The sequence below is a fragment of the Hydra vulgaris genome, chromosome 08, assembly GCF_038396675.1.
Source record: "Hydra vulgaris chromosome 08, alternate assembly HydraT2T_AEP".
Classification (NCBI taxonomy): Eukaryota; Metazoa; Cnidaria; class Hydrozoa; order Anthoathecata; family Hydridae; genus Hydra; species Hydra vulgaris.
Genome location: NC_088927.1, coordinates 65,534,509 through 65,558,952, shown reverse-complemented (window position 1 = coordinate 65,558,952; position 24,444 = coordinate 65,534,509). Strand labels below are relative to the sequence as shown.

The window sequence follows — 24,444 nt, the reverse complement described above, 5'->3', positions numbered from 1 at the left end:
TTTTTTTTTTAATACTGTTTTTATTCTTTATTTACTATTTATACTTTTTTACTTATTCGTTTTTGTAAAACTTTGTTTTGTTCTTATCCAATTCTCCCAGGTTTATATTTGTTTGTACAGAAAACAATTTGATAGAACCTAAAGACTTTTAAACACTTCTAAACACATTTAGAAATGTTAATTAACACTTTTATAAATTTATTTAAAAATTATGAATTTAGATAGAAAAAAAATGTCCGAAAGAAAACTGTAGAATTGTAAACAATCACATCTTTCCACAATGCAAAAAGAGAGTATTGGTAAACATTTGCAATTACTTATAAATAAATTCACGAGTATTTATTGTGTAATTTTATAAAGCGTTTATATATATATATATATATATATATATATATATATATATATATATATATATATATATATATATATATATATATATATATACATATATATATATATATATATATATATATATACATATATATACATATATATACATATATATACATATATATACATATATATACATATATATATATATATATATATATATATATATATATATATATATATATATATATATATATATATATATATATATATATATATATATATATATATATATATATATATATGTATATATATATAAATGATTTGAGTGTAGACATCGTGTATAAGTGTGTATGTTGTATTAATAAGAAAACATCAAGCAAAACGAATTCTCTTAATACAAATAATAATTTATTTTGAGAAATTTTCACTGGGTTATGGACACCAGCATCATCAGCTCGTAAAATATATTGAGTCCAAAATTTAGTTTTGACAAAATGCCCATTATCGAGATTTATTCCGCCATTCGATGGGAAACATTGGTGCCTCTGTATTTCGAGTACTTGACGTACTTTACGATCGAATTTTTTTATTTCAACTTAAAGAGTTTTAATTTTCTTTCAAGTTATTTTTTCAGAGCAAAACCTGCTATGTGTGGCAATTGCTGATTGATAATGTTTGCCATCGTTTAAACTTTTTTGGTGTTGTTGAGTTCTTGTTCTAGTTTGTAGCTTTGTTTCTCCTACATATTTTTTTGAGCAATTGCATTCAACTAAATACGTTTCAGGTTGGCTGTTTTGGGGCAATCTAGATTTGTTTTTACATGTTAGTATTGTTCTTAAATTAGGATTTGATTTAAAAACTACTCTATATCCGACTTTTCTAAATATTTTCCTCAACTTTGGTGATAGTGAAGGTATCCACGATAATGATACTATTGGAAGAGCATTGTTCTTAGGTTGAATTCTATTGTTCTTTACGGACCGTTTTTTCCTAATTTAATTTGCAATACTTTTTAGTTGGTTTTCGGTGTACCCATTTTCAATATAAACTTGAATAAGAAAGTTTATCTCGTTTTTTAAATGTGTAACACTGCATTTGGAGTATGACATGTGAACATAACCTTTGAATTTTGCGCATAAAATTTTTGGGTCATAATTCGAGTGCGGTTTTATTTGAATATTTGCTTCTTTTCTGTAGACTTTAAACTACAACTTAGGGTTTGAGAAAAAAATGCTTTAAAAGAACTTAAAATGGGTAAAAGAATTAGCCAAAATCTCTCACAACTTAACAAAAAACAAAGATTTTCAAAAACAGAATATGACAATATATATCCAAGTGATCCAATCCCACCTCGTATGTATGGTCTAATTAAGGCTCACAAGCCTGAAAAAGCTTACCCTATGAGAATAGTTATATCAACTCTCGGAACACCTAATTATGGAATATCTAACTACTTAGTTAAAGCAATACAACCTATCTTAAATAAAAATAAAACACGTTTGAAAAATTCTTTTGATTTTATTAGCAAAGCAAACTCATGGAATGTTGACGAAAACGAAGTTCAAGTTTCATTCGATGTAATAAACCTTTATCCATCAATTCCACTTAAAGAAGCTACTTTAATTCTTATAGATCAATTAAATAAAGATTATTCCTGCAGATGTTCTACCAAGCTTACTATATCAGAAACAAAAACTCTTATTGAGCTTTGTTTACATCACTGCTATTTATTGTGGAATAACGAGATCCATGAATTAGAGAATTCTGGTCCTATTGGTCTTTCATTCATGGTTGTATTGGCAGAATCTTTTCTACAACATCACGAAGAAAACGCTTACAAAATTGCAATGACATTAAATCCTCCTCTCGACTTAAAATCCTATCTAAGATACGTCGATGATTGCCATGCTAGATTTTCAAACATCCAAGAAGCAGAGAAATTCAAAATAATTTTAAATAAACAACACCATGCAATACAATACACAATCGAGACAGAAAGCCATAACAAAACTCTGAATTTCCTAGATATAACAATAATAAATAACAGCAAAGGTAAGTATGAGTTTAAAGTCTACAGAAGAAGAAGCCATTACAAATATTCAAATAAAACCGCACTCGAATCATGACCCAAAAATTTTATGCGAAAAATTCAAAGGTTGAGTTCACAGGGCATACTCCATATGTAGTGTTACACATTTAAAAAACGAGATAAACTTTCTTATTCAAGTTTATATTGAAAATGGGTACACCGAAAACCAACTAAAAAGTATTGCAAATTAAATTAGGAAAAAACGGTCCGTAAAGAACAATAGAATTCAACCTAAGAACAATGCTCTTCCAATAGTATCATTATCGTGGATACCTTCACTATCACCAAAGTTGAGGAAAATATTTAGAAAAGTTAGATATAGAGTAGTTTTTAAATCAAATCCTAATTTAAGAACAATACTAACATGTAAAAACAAATCTAGATTGCCCCAAAACAGCCAACCTGAAACGTATTTAGTTGAATGCAATTGCTCAAAAAAATATGTAGGAGAAACAAAGCTACAAATTATTACAAGAACTCAAAAACACCAAAAAAGTTTAAACGATGGCAAACATTATCAATCAGCAATTGACACACATGGCAGGTTTTGCTCTGAAAAAATAAATTAGGAGAAAATTAAAACACTTTAAGTCGAAATAAAAAAATTTAACCAAAAAGTACATGAAGCACTCGAAATACAGAGGCACCAATGTTTCCAAAGAATGGCGGAATAAATCTCGATAATGGGCATTTTGTCAAAACTAAATTTTGAACTCCGTTTTTTATATTCTTACGTAAAGAAAAAAGAAGCCATTTAACTGCTGACGCCAGTAAAAAATTTATTAAACTGTTCTTTTAACGTTCAAAAAATTTTGTAATATTTTACGAGCTGATGATGCTGGTGTCCATAACCCAGTGAAAACTTCTCAAAATAAATTATTATTTGTATTAAGAGAATTCGTATTGGTTGATGTTTTCTTATTTATATATATATATATATATATATATATATATATATATATATATATATATATATACATACATATATAAATATATATTTATATATATGTGTATATATGTATATATATAAATATATATATTGTTTACATATATATATATATAAATATATATATATGTATATATATATATATATATATATATATATATATATACATATATATATATATATATATATATATATATATATATATATATATATATATATATATATATATATATATATATATTTATACATACATACATATATATATATATATATATATATATATATATATATATATATATAAATTAGTAAAAAACACTTATCTAACTTTTATCTTCGACTTAAAGTTTCACCATTGCTGGATCATCAGGAAGAGTTACTAAATCTCAAAAAAAATTCAATTTATAGAAAAAAATATTTTACAGGAAGTTATAAATTATTATAAAATATTTTTAATTACTATATTTTTTGTTAACGGGAAGTTACAGAAAGTTATTATGAAATAATTTTCTTTGGAATGGGGATAGTTTAATTTGGTCATTTGTTTTTATAATTTTTTAAGAGGTATTTATTTTCGTGCCTAAATTTAGAAATTAATTCAGATTTTTTATTTAATAAATTTTCTTGATTTAAATGAGTAATTATTTCAAATTTTTCTTGCAAACATAGCATACATTTTTTGGAAATGTTATTATAGGCAGGGGCAGATTTTAGAATAGACCATTGTAAATTAAAATTTTTATTTTTTTCTTTTAAATCCCAAATATATTTTGACAGCATAGTCTCTTTTGAATATTTTTTGTGTTTAAACGATTGTTTGTGGTTGGCATAACGTTTTTTCCATTCCCCTCGGTTAAGCTATATATATTGCTTATTATTGCAATATATTGCTTATCAGGGTTGTTTTGTGTGGAAACACTCCACTTGTAAATTACATTTTTCGAAAGGCATTTTTCATTTAGAGGGCAATCTATTTTTTGTTTACAATTACAATAATCAGTGTTTTTTTCTTTTATATGTTCAATTTTATTAATTAACGAGTTGTTGTGGCCTTTTATAATTCTTTCTAAATTTTTTGTACAACGATAACTTACTTTAATGGTATTTCTGTTAAAAATCTTATGTAATTTATTAGAGGGAGGAAAATGTTTGTCTACTAATTTTAGAAAAATTTTACCTATATTTGTTGAAATATTTTTGCTGTACCAAATTATGTTTCTATTTCTATTACGCTTTTTTGCAATTTTCTTTTCAAATTTTAGCACGAAATTTTGAAAGCCACTTTTTTTAAGAGCATCTTCATAAACGCGTTTAGAGGAGTTAAAAATATTTTCATTAGAAGAGTTTTGGTTTAGCCTATTGTTAATTGAAATTGGAATTTGTTATAGAATTTGAGGGGGATGGTTCGAATTTACATTAATATACAATAATTCGTCATTAGGTTTTTTGTAGGGCTTACTAACTTTCTAAGAGGTTAAATGTGACATCAAGAAAATTCACTATTTTTAAATTTATATTTATTTCAATTAGGAAGCCAATATTTTTAAAAACTTTAATAATATCTTTTCTAATTTTATCGAGTTGTGGCCCTGATTTTTTATGCATTATTAATCATAAAAAATCACATAACTTTGGAAGCGGTATTGCGGTGCAAAAAACTCTATATAATCTTGATTTGTCTACCAGAGCATTCTTCACATATTCTACAACCATTGGGTAGAGGTATCTATTGTCATGCCAAACAAGCATGGAAAGAAATTCTTACAAAGTATTACAAAGACTCAAAATGTAAGAATTTAGAAAAAAAAAATTTCCACCATTGCTCAAACTGCTGTACGAGATTGATAAATGTTTTACACGCTTGCATGTAATTGCTGCAGTACACTGTTTTATTTCCACTTAATAAAAACAACATAAAGCATAAGACATTAACAATCACACAAACATTTAATTAACAGCCGCCGCAGCACCTACTCCAACTACACACCGATTACCATTTTTCTCAACTACGCATGTTTTGATAGGTCTAAGCATGTGTTGAGCGTTGCAAAAACAGTATTGAGATAGAGTTGAAGCAGTTTTTCAAACCAGAAATCAATCGCATGCTTAGAAATTGAAGCAGTGCAACATGTCAAAACTTGACCGAAGAAAATGTGATCGAGTTCCTCTAACAAAAAGATGAAGAAAAAGCAACAAAGGAAGCCATGAAAGTTGCTAAACTTAACGCAAAGCGTAGGCTCTCTATGCTAAGTACTCAAATGCCTGAGCAGCCTGAGCAAAATAATAATGAAGAACAAGTACCAGCAGCCAAACAATTAAAAGTGGTAAAATGGAAAAAGTGTAGAGTACAGTTACACACAGAAATGTTGCAATGCGAGAATTCGATGTGTCGGGAACGGTTTTGCAAAGAAACATGTTTACCAAAGAAATACATAGTAGGAACTAAATTTTTTTGTTGTAAAAAATGAAAAAAACTTTAATATAACTTATTAAATATAAGTTGTGTTAAAAAAAAGTAATAAAAAAAAGTTAAAATTTAAAAAAATCAATGTTTTCTCAAGTGTGCGGTTATATCAGAATGTCGCCTAAAACCGCACAATTTTTTTTCACATTAATATTTTCAATAACTTCATTATTATTTTTTCACATATATTTATATTATCTTATGTAGTTTTTTATTATCTATCTAATAAAAAAAAATTAAAAAAAAAAATGAAAAGTAACAGTTATTTAATTTTTATTGATAAGTGTGCGGTTTGACCCGGTTATACTCTTGTGCGTTTATGATATATAAATAACCATGAGCGAGATCTCGTCTCGTTCTCGTTTCTCATGAGACATGGGACTTCTCGTGAGAAACGAGAAATAGAAAATTCTCGCGAGAAGTAGAACGAGACTTAAATATTATATTATTTTCCAAATTAAAAATTATTATAATTTACAAAATGCTTAATAATTTGTTTTTTTAATTAATTAATATTTTGACTCCGTGGTTTTAATTAGATTTTTAATTAGATTTTTAATTAGATTTTTTAATTAGATTTAAAAAAAAAACTAATTAAAAAATTTTAATTAGATTTTAAATATTTTTAATTAGATTTTAAATACAAAAACTTTTTGTATAAAATGGTGCACTTTCGACTTAATTTCATTAGGTTACCAGTGGAATTCAACTTGACACATATTGTTCATATTGAAAAGAAATAATCTTGCCTCATTTCAACGATCAAAAATGTCACCAAGAAAAAACAAAATCTGGAGATATTTTCAAAAAACAAGTGACGGTGCTGAATGCAAGGCGTGCAAAAAGTCTTTGAAAACAAAAGATGGAAACACAAGCGGACTTCATCGTCACCTCGAAAAAAAACACAGCCAAGATTAAGTTGAGTATTCTGAAAAAACTGACGACTCTCTTCTTCCTCCTCCTAAGAAGAAACAACAAGCCATGGTTGAAATGCTTGAAACAAAGTCCAAATATGACAAAGACAATTCCATTCAAAAACAGTTTGACTCTGCAATGCTGGATCACTTTTGCACTGATCTGACATCCTTTTCAGCAGTCGAAGGAAGCGGTTTCAAGAAATTGTTTGACATTGCAAACCCTAGAGCCTTCATCACAGAACAACATATTCAAGAAAGCTTTCAATTCTGTCAAGAGAAGTTCAAGCTGGAACTAAGAGCATAATAACGGAGATTACGCCAAATCTAAAAAGTGCTGCATTTACTTCTGACCTTTGGACTTCTAGAGCTCAGGATAGCTACATCTCTTGGAATTTTCATGCTATTGACAAAAATTGGAGACTACATCACTGGACATCCTATGTCCAACAGTTCCCAGGCAGACACACAGGTATCTTAATTGAAGGAAAGCTGGATTCTTTCTTAGAAGAACTAAATTTGCCTGCTGATTTGCCAATGTACTGCGTGAATGACCTGGCAAGAAACATAAAACTTGCAGTCAAATTGTCAAAGCGCCTCGACCAATACTTGTGCAACAATCATATTTTTCAATGTCCAGTTCGAGACTCATTTGAAATGACTGCTGGAATGGATGATGCGTTGCAAACATGCAAAGATTTAGCTTCTTTAACTCACCAGTCAACAGTTGCAGCTGAGTTGTTTGAATCAGAATCAGACGCTCAAGGAATCAATTTTAGACAGTTACGCCAATCTGTTGACAAAAGATGGAATTGTGAACTGGATTGCATGGCTTCTGTCCTACATCTGAAGAGTGCAATTATCAGCTTATGTGCAAATGAAGAAATTTTTTCTTCAAAGACCATCAGTGCATCACAGTGGAAATCAATCGAGGGAGCATTAGAAATTTTGGCACCACTTAAAGAAGCTACAGAAACGTGGTCGGCTGAGTTTATTCCAACAATTAACACTGTCGCTGATTCTCTTTATTTAATCCATGACAAAATTGATCAAATTATTGAGACGGATGGAAAAAACGGCTACGGTGTCTTGTATGCAAAAAACTTAAAAAGCTGCATTGAGAAAAGATTTCATCTTTGTCACACTGGAAACTTATTGAGTGCTGCAGCAAACTACTTAAATCCTGCTTTAAAGGGACTTCACTTGAAGCTCTTCAAAAAATTTCAAACAACAAAAGAATGGTTAGCCTCACAGGTTAAGGCAATGTTGAGTGCCAACCTGTTGCCAGAGTCCTTTCAGCAGATTTGTCCCCTAATTCAAAACTGAAGCGCAAGTTAAACGTCAGACTTGAAACAGAAGAGCCAACATCTGAACTGAATCCTATTTTGAGCGAAATGTGCCAGTATGAATATCTCCCTGATGCCAAAAAAGACTTTCCGATTCTTGATTAGAGGAAATTGCATTCAAATACATTGCCAGAACTCTCTTTTTTTTTCTTTTTTTCTTTTGTTATTCACCTCCTCAAGGCCAAGAAGGCCAGTACAGATGAGGAGGCTACTTCATTAGCTAGGCAAATTTTCTTCATTAGCTAGACAAATTTTAGCTATTCCAGCAAGTTCAACTAAATCAGAGAGAGTTTTTAGCTCAGGTGGAAATGTCGTCCGATCATCCAGACACAACTTACACCCAGAAAAAGTAGAACAAATCATCTTAATCAGAGAAAACATTGTCTTGTTGGAAAAGTTTGGCAAAAAAATTCTGAGTTAATATTTGAAAAAGTTATTTACATTTGACAAATGTCATTTGTGTCTATTTGTCAAAACTATGTTTACATTTTTTTTTTACTTGGATTTTAATAAATTTGTTTTTAAAAATTGTTAAATTTCTCGTCTCGTCTCGTTCTCGGTCTCACGAGAAGTACTAACTTCTCGTCTCGGTCTCGTCTCGGTTTAAAAAAACCTAGTCTCGCTCATGGTTATATATAAAGTTGTTCATAAATTTCTCAAGAATGAAGAGTATTTTTTTACATAACTATAACTCGTTATATTTAAAGATATAATATAAATAACAATGTATCCACTTTCAAATCCCATCTTCTCATATTACAATACCAACCACAAAAATCAACGCCAATTGTCGTTATAAGCGAATTAAAAGTAGCCTTAACTTCATTGCTAGTTTTTGGAAACGGTTTTATAGAAGTATAACTAGCTCTAAGACAACTAAAGTATTCCTCGATCGGGTTCAACTGCGGTAAATAAGGTGAAAAAAGTAAATTGAAACATTGGACTGGCCTAGCAAATTGATTACATCTCTTCGACGATGAAATGCACAATTATCCAATACTAGTACAGAATGGGGATTCGTTTGGAAATACGGTCTTAAAATGTTGGTTATAAAATCAAAAAAAAGATCGCCATCATAGGCGCCATTCTCTATCTCAAACTTAGAATACCATTAACTGTTATTGCCGACTTAAGCTGTTATGTAAGTCCTCTGACCAATGGCTATATTACTATATTATAATATAATAAACATTTATTAAACGTCGATCAAACGTTTAGAGTAACGACTTATATTAATCAAAATTTGTAAACGTTTGATCGACATTTAATAAACGTATATATTAAAAAATTTAAGCGTAGATTTTGAATCTATAGGTGTTTACCTTTAATTAAGGTCGAATAAAGGTTTACAATGTTGACTAATATGAGTCGATATTCTAAACGTTAGATCCACGTCTAATATACGTATATGTAAAAAAGTTTGAAATATACATTTCAAATCAAGCGTCGATTTTTAGTCAATAATAGGTCTTTGAACGTTTTATCCATTTTTCGACTGGTTTTGACAAAATATTGACCAATTCTGAACCAATCTGTGTTTACTGTGTAAGTCTTATCCAAATAAAACGTTTTTGATTAAGATGAATTTTTTTAAGATGTTTTCAGAAAAAAAACTATTTCATAAATATATCGCTTATAAATTATATTTCAGAAATAAGTTATAATTCATAAACTTATACATCATAAACTTTATAACTATATTTCATAAATTCTTTTTTTTAGATACCTTTTTTTTATAAATACCAATAATAGAAAAAAATGTGCACTTTGATTAAGACCCTTAGGTTTTCTTGAAGCACCTAAATAACTAAAAAAAAAAAATTTTTAGTAAGTAAATGATATGACAATAAATTATAATTTTACACCCCTTTCAAATGGAGAGGAACTACTGAAACTTGATGAGAAAGGTATAAAAAGCTTATCTACTGATGCTTATATTAGTTATAGATATGCAAATACTTTCAACTCCGGATCTTGCAACTCTCAAATGTGGATCACTGTTTCATTCTCGCTGGCTTACAACAGGTATGACTTTGATGTATTTGAGAACAAGAAATCATAGCCTTAAACACAGCGAGTTAAAGATCTTGAAGATATTATTCTAGTGTCAAAAATTTATTTTAAGCTTAACTTTGAAATTTTTACCAAAAATCTGCTGCAAGACAGACCAAGGCACATTTTGCTTAAACTTAAAATTCTTAAGACACTTCCAGTCAAAAATATATATACAAACTAGGGCTTAGTACACGATATATACAAACTAGGGCTTAGTACAGCTTTAGTGAGTGTATTATACTTTTATTTTTGACTATCCCAAACGAAATTAAAAAAAAATTTTGGTGTTGATAAGATTTTACAAACTAGGCTGTTTGAAAAAAATTTTCTCCGAAGTTTAATACAACTAACCTTCGAGCATTAACTATTTGGAAAGGTAGTTGTGAACTAATATTTACATGTAATATTTCTAAAGCTGAGATCTCCAAGTTCTTTGAAAATCGATTAAAAATTCCTTAATTTAGCATTGACACTTAAGCAAATGTACCCCAGCAAGCGGAATATTGTTGGACCTATATAGCGATTTTGAGCGGTTTATTGTAGTTTCGCTCATAAGTTACTTAGTGGACCAGCCGTTAAAAGTGGCCAGTCAATGACTAGCTATTATTAACATTGAAAAAATTTATGGGCTTGCCATTTATAGCGGCTGCCCCTAAAAACCCATTAGGTAGCCGATGAGCAAAACTCGAACGAACAGCTCAAAATGTTTATATAGGTCCACTGCAAATCCTCTGAAACAATGTTTGATTGGAACGCTGTGTCAAGAGCGCTAAAAAAGTATTGTATTTGTCCAAGATTGAAGTGATAGATTTGTTATAACTTGAATGATACATAAGGAAGAACTTTTCATCTTTAACTCAAAAAAAGATGTGTTTGAAATAATGTAACTAAGAAATAAAAAAAAATCTTTATTTAAGATACCAATATTGTAAACATTAAAATATTGTATACAAATATTTTACTGTTTATCTGGTTCAAGTTGAATTTTTTTCTCTTAAAAAAATGGTACCATTTATTAGGTTTTCATATTCATTCAACACTTAAACCTGTAAAACTTTTATTTATTGATTTAACACTTAAACCCTTTAAACCCGTAAACTTTAAATAAAATATTAAAAAAACAAACAAAATTTTTTTAATAAAGTTATAAACCTATTAACAAATTAAACAACGAAGTGAAGTAATTTTTTGATGGAAAACCTATTTATTAGGGAAGATGGCTTTAACTCATTTGTTCAGAACTAGGTGAGCTCAGATGTCGTCAAAACATTTTAGATTAAAAAATGCAAAATAGAAACTCAATTTAAGAGAGTCTAATTTAAATTAAAAAGTATAAGTTCTGTCCGTGAGACGTCCAACGGTCGTCCCCGGACAACGTGTGCCCACTGGGAAGTTGGAACAACGTTACTGTGCAAGCTTTTTTTAACGCGTTGGTATTATTCTTTTCACTGATATCATTGCTAAACACTTAACATTGAATTAACGTTGAATTTGCATTAGAAATAATTGCTGATGTTCGCGATTGTTTTACATACGTTGGTCCAATGTATGTGTGCTAGCTGGGTGAGAACCGCTAATTAAAGAAGCTACATATTGAACTACAATGTTTATTCACATTTACGCTATATAATACGCTATTCTGATTATTATTACATACTTTCTTATTTGCTTGCTGTAGTTGCAGTCGGTTTTGTGAACCTTTTTGACACAAAGCGCGTTTTTAATTTAGTAACGGTAGATTTATATTTCTACCAACAAAATTGTTTTTATTTTTTTGCTTGTTGTTGCTAGCTAGCTTCAATGCGTAGCCAAAGATATATTATAGTATTATCCAGCTAAAAAGCTTCGATACGTAGGTAGTGACGTAGTAAAATTGCAATATTACTTGCTCATATATTAATATAAGTATTATAGATCTAATACTAAAATTCAAACTTTTTAAACGAAAAAAAACAAAATGATTCATTATTGTGAAAAAAAACTAAAAACTGCTATTAAGCTAGTTATTTCCTAATTCATTTCCAACTGGGAATCAAACAAAAGTTTCAACCATATAAATTTCAGATTAAGACAGAAAATCAATATTGTTTACTTAATTAAATATATTGGTATCAAAATTGGTTTGAAGCTTTTATAAAACCCATTCAAAAAACTTTGAAATGAAATGAATTTAGCGAAAGACAGATCAAATGGCACACCAGGCATAGAAAAAAAACCCTCCTCGAACATTTATCAATTTCTATGCTAAAAGCGTAATCACTAGCGTTTATCTTTTTGTGTTTGCTTTTGTTCTTTTGAGATTGAATAATGATCGTCATAGTATTATTTTCCAAAATATACTGCTATCATGAAAAATTCTATAGATAATATTTTTATCCAGCTATTTTGTATTATACGAGTCATTGTTTGATGATTCGATATTAAACGACTAAACTAAAACTGATAATATAAAGAAAAATATATATAAAATAAAGTATAAAAATAATAAGTATAAAATATAAGTATAAAAATGTGTAATATAAAGTCTAATAAAATTGTTACTATATTCTTTAATGCTAGCTCACCTCCCCAAGGCAGAGTAGGCCACTATAGTCAAGAAAGCTACTTTTTTTAGTTGTGGTTACCAACCCTCTTTCAAATCTATAACTCTAAAACACGAACCTTGGTAAACAAGGTCGCTGCGCGGAGAAACAAGTTGAACGCGGTACTACCAGGGACGTAGTGGTAATCGAATTTGGAACTTCTTGTTTATAAAGCAAGCGCTTTACCACTACACCACTAACATATACACTTATACACTGAGGTGCACAGCTATTGACTCATTTTCATTTTAAGTTTTGATTAGTTTACATAAAATAATGTTATCACTTATAATCTACAGTCCCATAAAACATTTTTCAGCGGATTTAAGTGGATCTGTTTGTGGCATTTTGAGTGATTCACTGTAATTTTGCTCCTTGGTTACTTAGTGAACCATTAGTGACAGTCGCCAAAAGTGGTTAGCCGATGACTAACCACTATTAACATGTCGGAGAGTTATTGGCTGGCCATATATAGCGGTAACCACTGCTGGTTCACTAAGTAAAATACGAGCAAAGCTCATGAACCGCTCATAAATGCTTATATAGATACAATGCAAATCAACTAAATCAGTCTTTGCTGGAGTATATTGTTATTTTCTCTTCTTCTTTTATCTATTTATAAGATATTTACAAAAAAATTAAAAAGTTTGATAACTACTTGGCATTTTAGCTTTTTTTTTTCTATATTTAGTGCAAGGTTGCTTTATTTTGAGTTTCATTCCCAGACGGCACATCTGGTTTTAATCTCGGAATTAAAACCCGTATGAACACGTGTTTGTTACGATCCAGGCGTAAACCAAAAACACGTGCATTTCACGGGAAGTTTAACTGGAGTTTTACACGTGTTTTCTAAGGTTTCAAACACGAGTTTTTTTATGTTTTAAATACGTGTTTTTGAGGTTTTAAACTCGTGTTTTAAGAGGTTTTAAATTCGTGTTTTTTATAGTTTAAAACGGACTTATGGCATTAAATAAAGTTTCCAAACGGAAACTTTATTTAATGCCTTAAGTTAGTTTAGGCATAAGTTTTCCAAACTTATGCCTGAACCAACAGCTGTTCAGCACGGTTTAATGATAAACCAAAAATAAAACCTAAAACATGGCATCATCGATGGGAGAGGTTTCGTTTGTCTTATTTTTTGGTCGATCTGTATTGGTAATGGTTTTTGATGATTCGCCTTAATCTATTTAAAAAAAAACAAGTTTTATAATAAATAACAGAATAAATGATTATCTTAGTCTATTGTTTTGTATTGTACCTAAGTAAATGCACTATAAAAAAATGCTGTTTGGAAAAACCAGAGTGATGATTCGATGGAAGAGTAAAATTGCTTTTTTCCTTATTAACCACGCTTGTTTGTGTATGTACATTTAAACGGAATCGACCCTTCATTCTTCTTTTCAAATTGTTTTTTAGAGCCACCTACTTCAACCTAAATAAGAGACGCCCTTAAAGAATTTATGAAACCCATTAAGAAACATAACTCATCAAATATACTATTGTACTTTTTAAATATTATAAACTTTTAAATTAAATGCAAATAAGTTATTACTTTGGAAAGACCCAGAAGCCCGAGTATTCATAAGTATTTTCATTAGCATTTGTACCAGGATGTAAATCCTCTCTTAATTGATTTTTGCTTATAAATATAGAAACCTTTAAAGGTTGATTCGAAACCATCTCATTTAGGTTTTGTTGCTTGTTAAAGTGCAAATATCCTGTTTTAAGATAAATTAGACTAATATACACTCAAATATAGGTAATAAATATAGACATAAGTTATACATAATATTTAAAAAAACCAAATGCACACATGCCCCCTGTTCATTAATAGTCACCTACCTTAATCAACATTAATATTATTATCTTCATTAAGTTTCTGAAGTCTTCTATAAATATATTGTCTTCATCTAGATTATGTGATAACAGTAAAACTCCTAAAAAATAAAATTTGCAAAAACAAAATTTACCAGAAATATTAGTGTCATTTTAAATTTTTTGAAGTTAAAGATAAATAACTAGAGTTTCAATACAAGTATTTTCATTAACAGTTGCACCACCATTAATATTTTTTCTCATTCTCTTTTTCGTTGAACATGTGAAAAACTTAGTAGTTGACTTTTAGTAGAATTAGTAAGATTATTTTAGTAAACTATAAGTAAGTAGAAGACTTATAGTAGAATCTTTTCAATTTATGCTTTGTTGCTTATTAAAACCCACATATTCTGGTTTAAAAATGTTATATATATATATATATATATATATATATATATATATATATATATATATATATATATATATATATATATATATATATATATATATATATATATATATATATATATATATATTATATATATATATATATATACTATATATATATATATATATATATATATATATATATATATATATATATATATATATATATATATATATATATATATATATATATATATATATATATATATATATATATATATATACACACACACACAAACAAAACAAAAAAAGTTCACCCTTACCTTAATCAGCAAAAAAATATTATTTCTGCAATCAGGTAGACTATGCAAGAACTTTTCTAGCTGGCTTCGGCTCATGCCATATTTTTTATACTGCTGACTCATTTTTGTATCTTCTCAAACAATTAAAAATTAATTTACTATTTACATAATAATTTTCAAATATAAACAATTGATTTACAGATAGGTAAAGTTACTTACGGACAGTATTTTGCAACAAAGTATTACTAGATTTTGCTGTCAATATTGGTAGAGAAAGTTTATTGAAGCATAGGTAGTATATTGGTGCAGCCTCGCAGCTCAAAGACGAATTTAAACATTCAGGAAATAAATTTCCAGCTAAGGCTGATCGATATTTTTTCATATATTCTTTTTACTATGCTGAACTTGTTCTTTTCATTTTTGTTAAATAATTATTATTAATAGGATATCCTATAGCATTTAGTACACACACATTTATATAGGAACAACACTAGTATTTTTCAAACATATAACAATAATAACAATATTAATAGTAATAACAATAATACTGTTAACACAAAAAATGTATTTTATATATATATATATATATATATATATATATATATATATATATATATATATATATATATTTTCATCGCAGAAATAAACACACATATACAGATACAAATACACACAAATATACATACGACGAAATAAACACACATATGTGTGTATATGTGTATATATTACGTATACATAACATATACATTTATTTATAAGTGTATGTATGTATGTATGTAAGTATATATAAGTATCTATATCTATATATATATATATATATCTATATTTCTATATGTATATATAGATATAGATATATTTATACATACATACATAATATATAGACTTTTACATACACACATATATACATATGAATACATAAATAAACACATACATATTTTATATATGTATTATACATACATATATAAAATATACATTGTATAAATTATATAGATACACAAGTGTGTGTATATAGATACACGTGTGTATATATATGTGTATATATATATATACACATATATACACACACGTGTATATTTATATATGTGTGTGTGTTTGTGTGTATGTATATATATATATATATATATATATATATATATATGTGTGCATATATATATTTATATGTATATGTATATGTATATGTATATGTATATGTATATATATATATATATATATATATATATATATATATATATATATATATATATATATATATATATATATATGTGCATATAAATATATAAATATATATATACATATATATGTGCATATATATTTATATGTATATATATATATATATATATATATATATATATATATATATATATATATATATATATATATAGAACCCTTAGATGTTGTCCGAAAGTTTTTTCGATATTTTGTTGACAAAAAGTAAAAATTAAAATGCAAGACCGGAATTTTTATTTTTTAATAATGATAGACTGCCTGCCCCAACCAAACCCTCAGTCGATGTAGCAGCACTCCCTTGCGGGTCAGGCTATTTGTCAGTCGATGTAGCAGCACTCCCTTGCGAGTCAGGCTATTTGTCAGTCGATGTAGCAGCACTCTCTTGCGAGTCAGGCTATTTGTCAGTCGATGTAGCAGCACTCCCTTGCGAGTCAGGCTATAAGATAGTCGATGTAGCAACACTCCGCGCATGATTTACAGTAAAAAAAATAAAAATAAAAATATTTTATTAAAAAAAATAAAAATAAAAACATTTTATTAAAAAAAATAAAAATAAAAACATTGTTTATATTGTTAAAAACATTCAAAATGTTATAAAAACATTCAGAATGTTTTTAAAAACATTCTGGTCAATTAAATTTGCGTTTTTGTGGTTTTTTTAAAAAACGATTAATTTGTAATTAAATTAATGGTTTTTACTTTCGTCCAACACGGAAATGTTGGACGAAAGTCAAAAGTAATTAAAAGTGACGTATGTGTTGGCGTAAGAATCACTTTTTTCCTTCCGCTCTTCCTAAAGCCAACAAACTATAGAACTATATATATATATATATATATATATATATATATATATATATATATATATATATATATATATATATATATATATATATATATATATATATATATATATATATATATATATATATATATACATGCTAACACTTAACAAAAACTGAATTTATTTAACATATAAATTTTCTCGACAAATGTTTTCCTGAATGTTCTTGTTACACACTCAAAAACCTTCTGAATAATATAAATGCAATAAATTTGAAAAATCGCGTGCTTTTAGTAATGGTTACACATTCGTTGCGAAAACTTTTGATAATTTAATACTCCATTTTTGTAACTGAAAAACCATCACTAAAAACTTAAAATCCAAACTGGTTTTTTGGTAAAATATAGTAGTAAATTTCACGGAATCAAAACCTTATTCTTGACACGTGTTATTCTTAGTGTTTTCGGGAGTTTTAAACACGCAACAGAAACCACGCGTAACTTTTAAACGAGTTGTGCCGTCTGGGTTATTGCATTTATAAAATCTTATTACTACATTTAGCAAAAACAGTCTAACGTCTTACTACCTTAAAACGCTATGATAACTTGATGATAACTTTCTTTTTATCTTAAAAACAAAATGACAACTGTGTTACTTAGTGACAACCAATTAACCTTTTCCCGACAAAAATTTAGCTGCAAAAACACTGTGACGACTCTATACCTTTTCCAGAAACAAATTTAGCTAAAAAAAACACGATGACAACTTTTTACTTCAAAACATTGTAACAAAGATATTTTTCACAACAAGTTTAGCTACAAAAAAATATTTTTGTTTCATTTATTTTTTATCTCAAAAAGTGGATGCAAGCGTATTGGAAAACAAATCCAATTTATAAGTTAAAAGGAGTCGATGGAAGCAAGTGTTCAATAATTAATTACCTCAGTAAAGTAAGGTTGCAAATATTTTGTTTTTTTATAGCAGTCGGTAAAATAGTTTAACGTTTTAAACATAATCTTTTTCTTAATTTTTAGGTTGAAAGAGTTTGCCCATGTAATACACCTAACAACCCATTATGTCAAGACAGAATCTTGGTCAGTAACGATTTATTTTTATTAAACTTGCTTGTTTAAAATACATTAATCTAACATTAACTTAACTATGAGACTTAGCTTTATTTAAAGCTTTATTTCTTTTACTTAAGTTTACACTGCCGTTGTATTGTCGTTGTATAGTCGTTGTGTTGTCGTTGTATTGTCGTTGTATTGTCGTTGTATTGTCGTTGTATTGTCGTTGTATTGTTGTTGTATTGTTGTTGTATTGTTGTTGTATTGTTGTTGCATTGTTGTTCTATTGTCGTTGTATTGTCGTTGTATTTTTGTTGTATTGTCGTTGTATTGTCGTTGTATTGTCATTGTATTGTCATTGTACTGTCGCTGTATATTTTGCATATTTAATCTTTTAAAATGCTTACTTTAATTTAAACAGTTTTCTAGACAAAGAAAAAAGAAAAAAAAAGAAATTAAAAGTTTAAGTAGTAATGAAATTAAATACATCAGCAAATATAACTATAGATAATCCTTCAAAATTACCCAATTTTTTGTGCTCTTGAGTACATTCTAAAAAATCGGTAAGGTTATGGGCACCAACTATTTTTAATAATACTTCTATAACTGCTTTTTTTCGTTAGTTCATAAAAATTTAAAAAAGTATCTATTAAAATTACATACACGCAGAGAAATGTACAAAACGTAAAAAAAGTAAACAAAAGCAAAAGTACAAAAAAAAAAATTTATAAAAAAATATAACATCAATATGTCAATGTGATCTTTAGCATAGCATAATATCGGCCAGTGCCTCACAATTAGGAGAGTATGACAATAACTCTGTCAGCAAACAATCATAAAGATGCTCATTGGTCAGTCGAGATTTATATCTTGACTTTATTACCACGTTTGAAAATAATGATTTGCATAAATATTTCGAACCAAGAAATGACTTGATTTATACGCTGTTTTTTTCAAAAATGGAAACTTTTCTCTGTCTACTGTATTCCAAAAGTACTCTGATGTTAAGGATTTTAAAAAATATCATTCTTAAGTTCTAAAATTTTTAACTCTAGCCTATCCTTGAATAAGACCTGCAATACTATTTCCATTACATTATTTTTGCCAAATAAAAAAATTGGTACAGAAGGAAACTGATAATTTATATGAATTAAAGAATAATGCATTTTTATGAATTAAAGATTAATGTAAAAATAATAAATCAAAAGATACTTCATTTTATCACTTTAATTAAATTTTTTTAAAACATTGTTTTTTTCTCCTTAGTTAAAAATATCTTAGATTTTAGCTTTAAACATTTTTCAAATTTGTTTTCAAAAAAAGAGCGCTGTTCAAATAGTATTTCAATATGAATGGTCATAAAATAAAGATCAAATGATGATGCTAACATATTTTATACTCACTCATCTTGATCATTCCCCTAGTGCTTGTTTTTTTATAATCCAATCTTTCTTTTGAGTTTTTATTATTATTATGTTTAACTTTAGTATTATTATCATGTTTCAAAGATTGCGTAATGCAGATATAACAGTAAATTATTTATATTGTTAAAAATATTTTAATGTGGTTTAACTTTTCTTTTAGGAAATGGTAACAAACTCAAATTGGAAAAGAGTGCCTTTCTATATTGAACGTGGATACGATGGCAGTTTATGCTCTATTCTTTCCTGGTTAACTAAGGTAATCTAAAACCTTAAATAGTAGCAAAGTCAAATTTTAACCGGTAAAAGATGAAATATTTATATTGGTAACCAATATGATAAATATTGTTTATATAGTATATATACTGTAATTTTTACGTACATACGTTCATAGGAGAGTATTAGGTAGCGGTGGTGGTGTTTTGGTGTTGGTCTACAAATGGGACATTTGTAGACTAACACCAAACCTGACGATTACGATTGTGATCGTCTAATACAAGTCGACCCTAAGATCGAATATGATTGTCTCATATTAGGTGACTGAACAGAACATACTAAATTCCTCCATCATCATACCTGTAGATATATTTTTTCTTTGTTGCATATGATCTCAACACAGTCTTTAATGCGTCAGATATTACTTCCCCTGCCCCTGAGCATCTATACTTCGTTCTTCTACTTCACAAAAGTCTTACCACTCATTTTATATTTTCTTATAATTTTTAATCTTTATTCAACAATACCTTCTATAATCTGTTTTTACAGTCACATCTCCCAGGTCTACGTAACTTGACAGCTCCGTTAATCACCTATATCCGATCTTTGTGTCGCATACAGGTGATCATTTGTGGGACCTACGGTGACTAATATGTGCGGTCGATCAATAGAAATCCATTCTGTTGGTCTTACGTTTGGCTTTGATTTGCTAGCCCATAAGCCCAAGAAGTTAGTGTGTTTAGCTTTCTATTCACCATATTTGAAATGGACATATCGAGACTATACAAGACAACCAAACGGAACATACTAATGCACTACACCATCACACCTGTAGACATCATCAGTTTCTAATATCAGTAAATCAAATATTTATTGTTTCTTTTTACTCATTAGCTTATTAGCTTCCGAGTCATCCAAAGGAGGATGGGCGATTATTTTAATTTTTAGCAAACAGACAATCACCTAAGAAACTATCTTTATAATCCCAGCAGTAGAAAACAGCGACAGCCACAGAAATCTTGCAAAAATGTATTGTTTGTTATTGTATTGTAAATTTGTGTTGGCATTATCCTCATAACAAGTTTCTTGTGAAAGGTCATTCTTGAAATTGAAATTTATTTTGAACAGATAAAGAAACTTGCTGAGCCAGTCAAGTTTACAATCATTTATTTTGATGTCTTATGAAAAGTACCTTTTTCCAAAAACTAATAACAATGCAATCATTTATGTTTTGGCATCAACTAGTCAAACGATGAAAAAGTTGCTATACTAGTCAATAGTGAATTGCGACTTTGTCTACTATTTCTAGACTCCAACTTACAGCAGTGATTTAAAAATATTTATTTTTTATTAATATTTAAGGAAATTTAAAATTCCTTTTTTATACATAAAATAACAATAAATACTAAAAAATAATAGCGCAACTCAGGGTTGCTGTCCCGGGGGACGCAAAGACTCCCAGCGCCCCTGTATATTATATTAATTACTATATTAAATAAATGAAAGATAGGATGAAGTGGGCCGTGATGACCAAATATATATATATATATATATATATATATATATATATATATATATATATATATATATATATATATATATATATATACATATATATATATATATATATATATATATATATATATATATATATATATACATGTTATTATATATATATATATATATATATATATATATATATATATATATATATATATATATATATATATATATATATATATAGTGTATATAAAATACACTAACATAATAGTATATATATATATATATATATATATAGTGTATATAAAATACACTAACATAATAGTATATATATATATAGTGTATATAAAATACACTAACATAATAGTATATATATATATATATATATATATATATATATATATATATATATATATATATATATATATATAGTGTATATAAAATACACTAACATAATAGTATATATATATATATATATATATATATATATATATATATATATATATATATATATATATATATATATATATATATTAATATTTAAGGCTATTTTGTATTATAATAATAAAACAAAACTCATAGTCGTAAAAGAGTGCTCAATATTAAAAAGATACTTCAAATAGAGCGATATACATATATATTAACGATATACATATATAAAAATGATACAGAATTGTCTAAAGAAATTTGGGACATAAAAGACAAAATGTTTACACCCTTAATTAAGTGGAAAATTGTAAAACGTTGCAATCCTTATAACACTTCGTCAAAAATTTGCAATCTTTGTTTATACGAAAAATTCCTTATTTTAACATATAAAGGTGATAACTTGTTGAATAAACGAAATGAGTTGATTTCAAAATGCAGACACAAGAATAAATCCTCTTATCTTTTTTTGACACCGGTGATTAGCTAATATTTTATTTTTTCTTAGCGACGTTAAGATGCCACTACACAGTATTTTGTAATTTGTATTCAATGGCTGATGATTGCCGTATAGACATGAAACTTAAAGTACCATAAAAAAAGTTGTTTTTTCTTCGTTAATATATATGTATATATATATATATATATATATATATATATATATATATATATATATATATATATATATATATATATATATATATATATATATATATATATATATATATATTAAAGAAATAGTAATAAAAAAACTACAATTAAATAAATATAAGTTTCACGCTTTATGCGATTATCCGATGTTATAAACAACCATGACGACAATAAAGATTATATACAAAAATACAATTCAGTGTTAGTTTAGATGACGTTAAAGTTGCAGATAACAAATTTGTTTTCGTGGCGACATTTTAATTGTAGTTCATTTTGTTTATTCAATAGTTTCAAAGATGACGTAATGGTATTTTTCGGTTAAACAAAGATTAAACAATTTTCCTCCAGGTTTAAATTGTTCCGTCCTATTTATAATCTTCCGTGTAAGAATAGGATTTGAAAATCTTTTTTTTTTTAATTTCCCAGGTATTATAATTAGTTTGCTTAACAATGTTGAGTAAGAGCTGCAGAAAAAAGGTTCACTTGCTTTTTGTGTGCCAATTTTCACACGTTTTCTGTTTCAACATCGTTACACTCTCATAAATTTGGGTTCAGAATATCTTTTAGTAATTTAAATACAGCTTTTGCTACAGGATAACTTGCAGGATAGGATTGATTGTGCATTAAATGTTCTGAAAAAATTTAAAAGTTTTTTAAATTGTTAGGTTAAGATTTAGAAAAATTTGATTTAGTATTATTACCCATATTGGTTTTTTAACTTAAACCAAGGCAAGAAAAAAAGTTCATTAATTTCAAAAAAAGTTCATAATATTTTGATATTAGTGAAATCAAAGGTTTTAATATAATTTAAAAATAAATAATTAAAAAAATAAACTTATACCAATATACTCACAAATTTAATAGCATTAGTGGCGTTGAAAGGTTTTTAAATGCTTGAATTAACCAACTTTTAAACAAAAAGAATAATCTATATTTTTTTTAGGTTCACATGTATGATAAAAAGATTCTTCACAAAAGAAATTACTGTGATAGGAGAACGGGAACCTTAAATCTTTAAGGTTCCCGTTCTCCTATCACAGTAACTCTTTAAAATTTAGGGACATTTTAGAGACAAAAACATTTACATACATTTTGTAATTTCGAATCAATATTGAATATAAGTATTATACTACTGTAGAACTTATAATTGAATACTTTAAGGCTACGATATGCTAAATAACATCTTATTTAAAAGATATACTTTTATCACAACGAAACCCCACGTTGTGCTATTTGACCTAAAAAGTTGATAAGACTGATATTAACACTAAGTATCACATTCGGAGCAACCACTACTATCTGATGTAAGGTAAAGTTCTGAGAGCAATATCAAAATTTTTTGTTTGCTTTTGTTGATTTAAAGCAATCTTTATTCCATGATTAGTCATTTTGAACAAACATGGATTTTTCAAGTTGCATGTTTTACGATAAAACAATGATTTGAAAAAAAAGATTCAATCAATATTTCCTTTAATTATTGTAGAACAAGACGTGTAGAAGTGCATTTGTATTTTAAATTGGAGACAATTATGTACACTTTTCACATTTAATGCTTTTAATTGAATGCATCATAACTAAATTAATTTTTTAATTGTCATAATGTTCCAAATTGCTAATATGTTAAGTGCAAATTGTTTGTTGGTTATTGTGAGAGGGCTTGGTCTCTAACTCCTTAAAAGCTTGAAATTAGGGCAAAATTGGTATTCAATAATTTTATATATTGTCGTTGTAATGAATATATAAAAATTATACTCCTAATACAACTGTCACTCCACAAATTAATTTAAATGAAGATCACAAACCACGGGCCTGCTAAAAAGTACAACTTAGATTGACTTGGATTTATGGGAACATAAAGTAGTTAATGAACAAATATATTCAATCAATACAAAAAAAAAGTTTTTAATCGGGAATTTAAGTTCAAT

General features: G+C 27.4%; 1 protein-coding gene across 3 annotated transcripts in view; it reads left to right on the top strand.

Annotated features, from left to right (window-relative positions):
* Positions 1 to 24,444, top strand: part of LOC136084068 (alpha-1,6-mannosylglycoprotein 6-beta-N-acetylglucosaminyltransferase B-like) — a 72,385-nt gene that overhangs the window by 13,888 nt on the left and 34,053 nt on the right. For all 3 annotated transcript variants that reach the window (XM_065804183.1, XM_065804185.1, XM_065804184.1), the window contains 4 exons: positions 222 to 299; positions 18,099 to 18,188; positions 18,273 to 18,332; positions 19,890 to 19,985. In XM_065804183.1, coding sequence (XP_065660255.1) covers positions 222 to 299; positions 18,099 to 18,188; positions 18,273 to 18,332; positions 19,890 to 19,985 — 324 coding nt within the window. The remainder of the gene's footprint in view (positions 1 to 221; positions 300 to 18,098; positions 18,189 to 18,272; positions 18,333 to 19,889; positions 19,986 to 24,444) is intronic.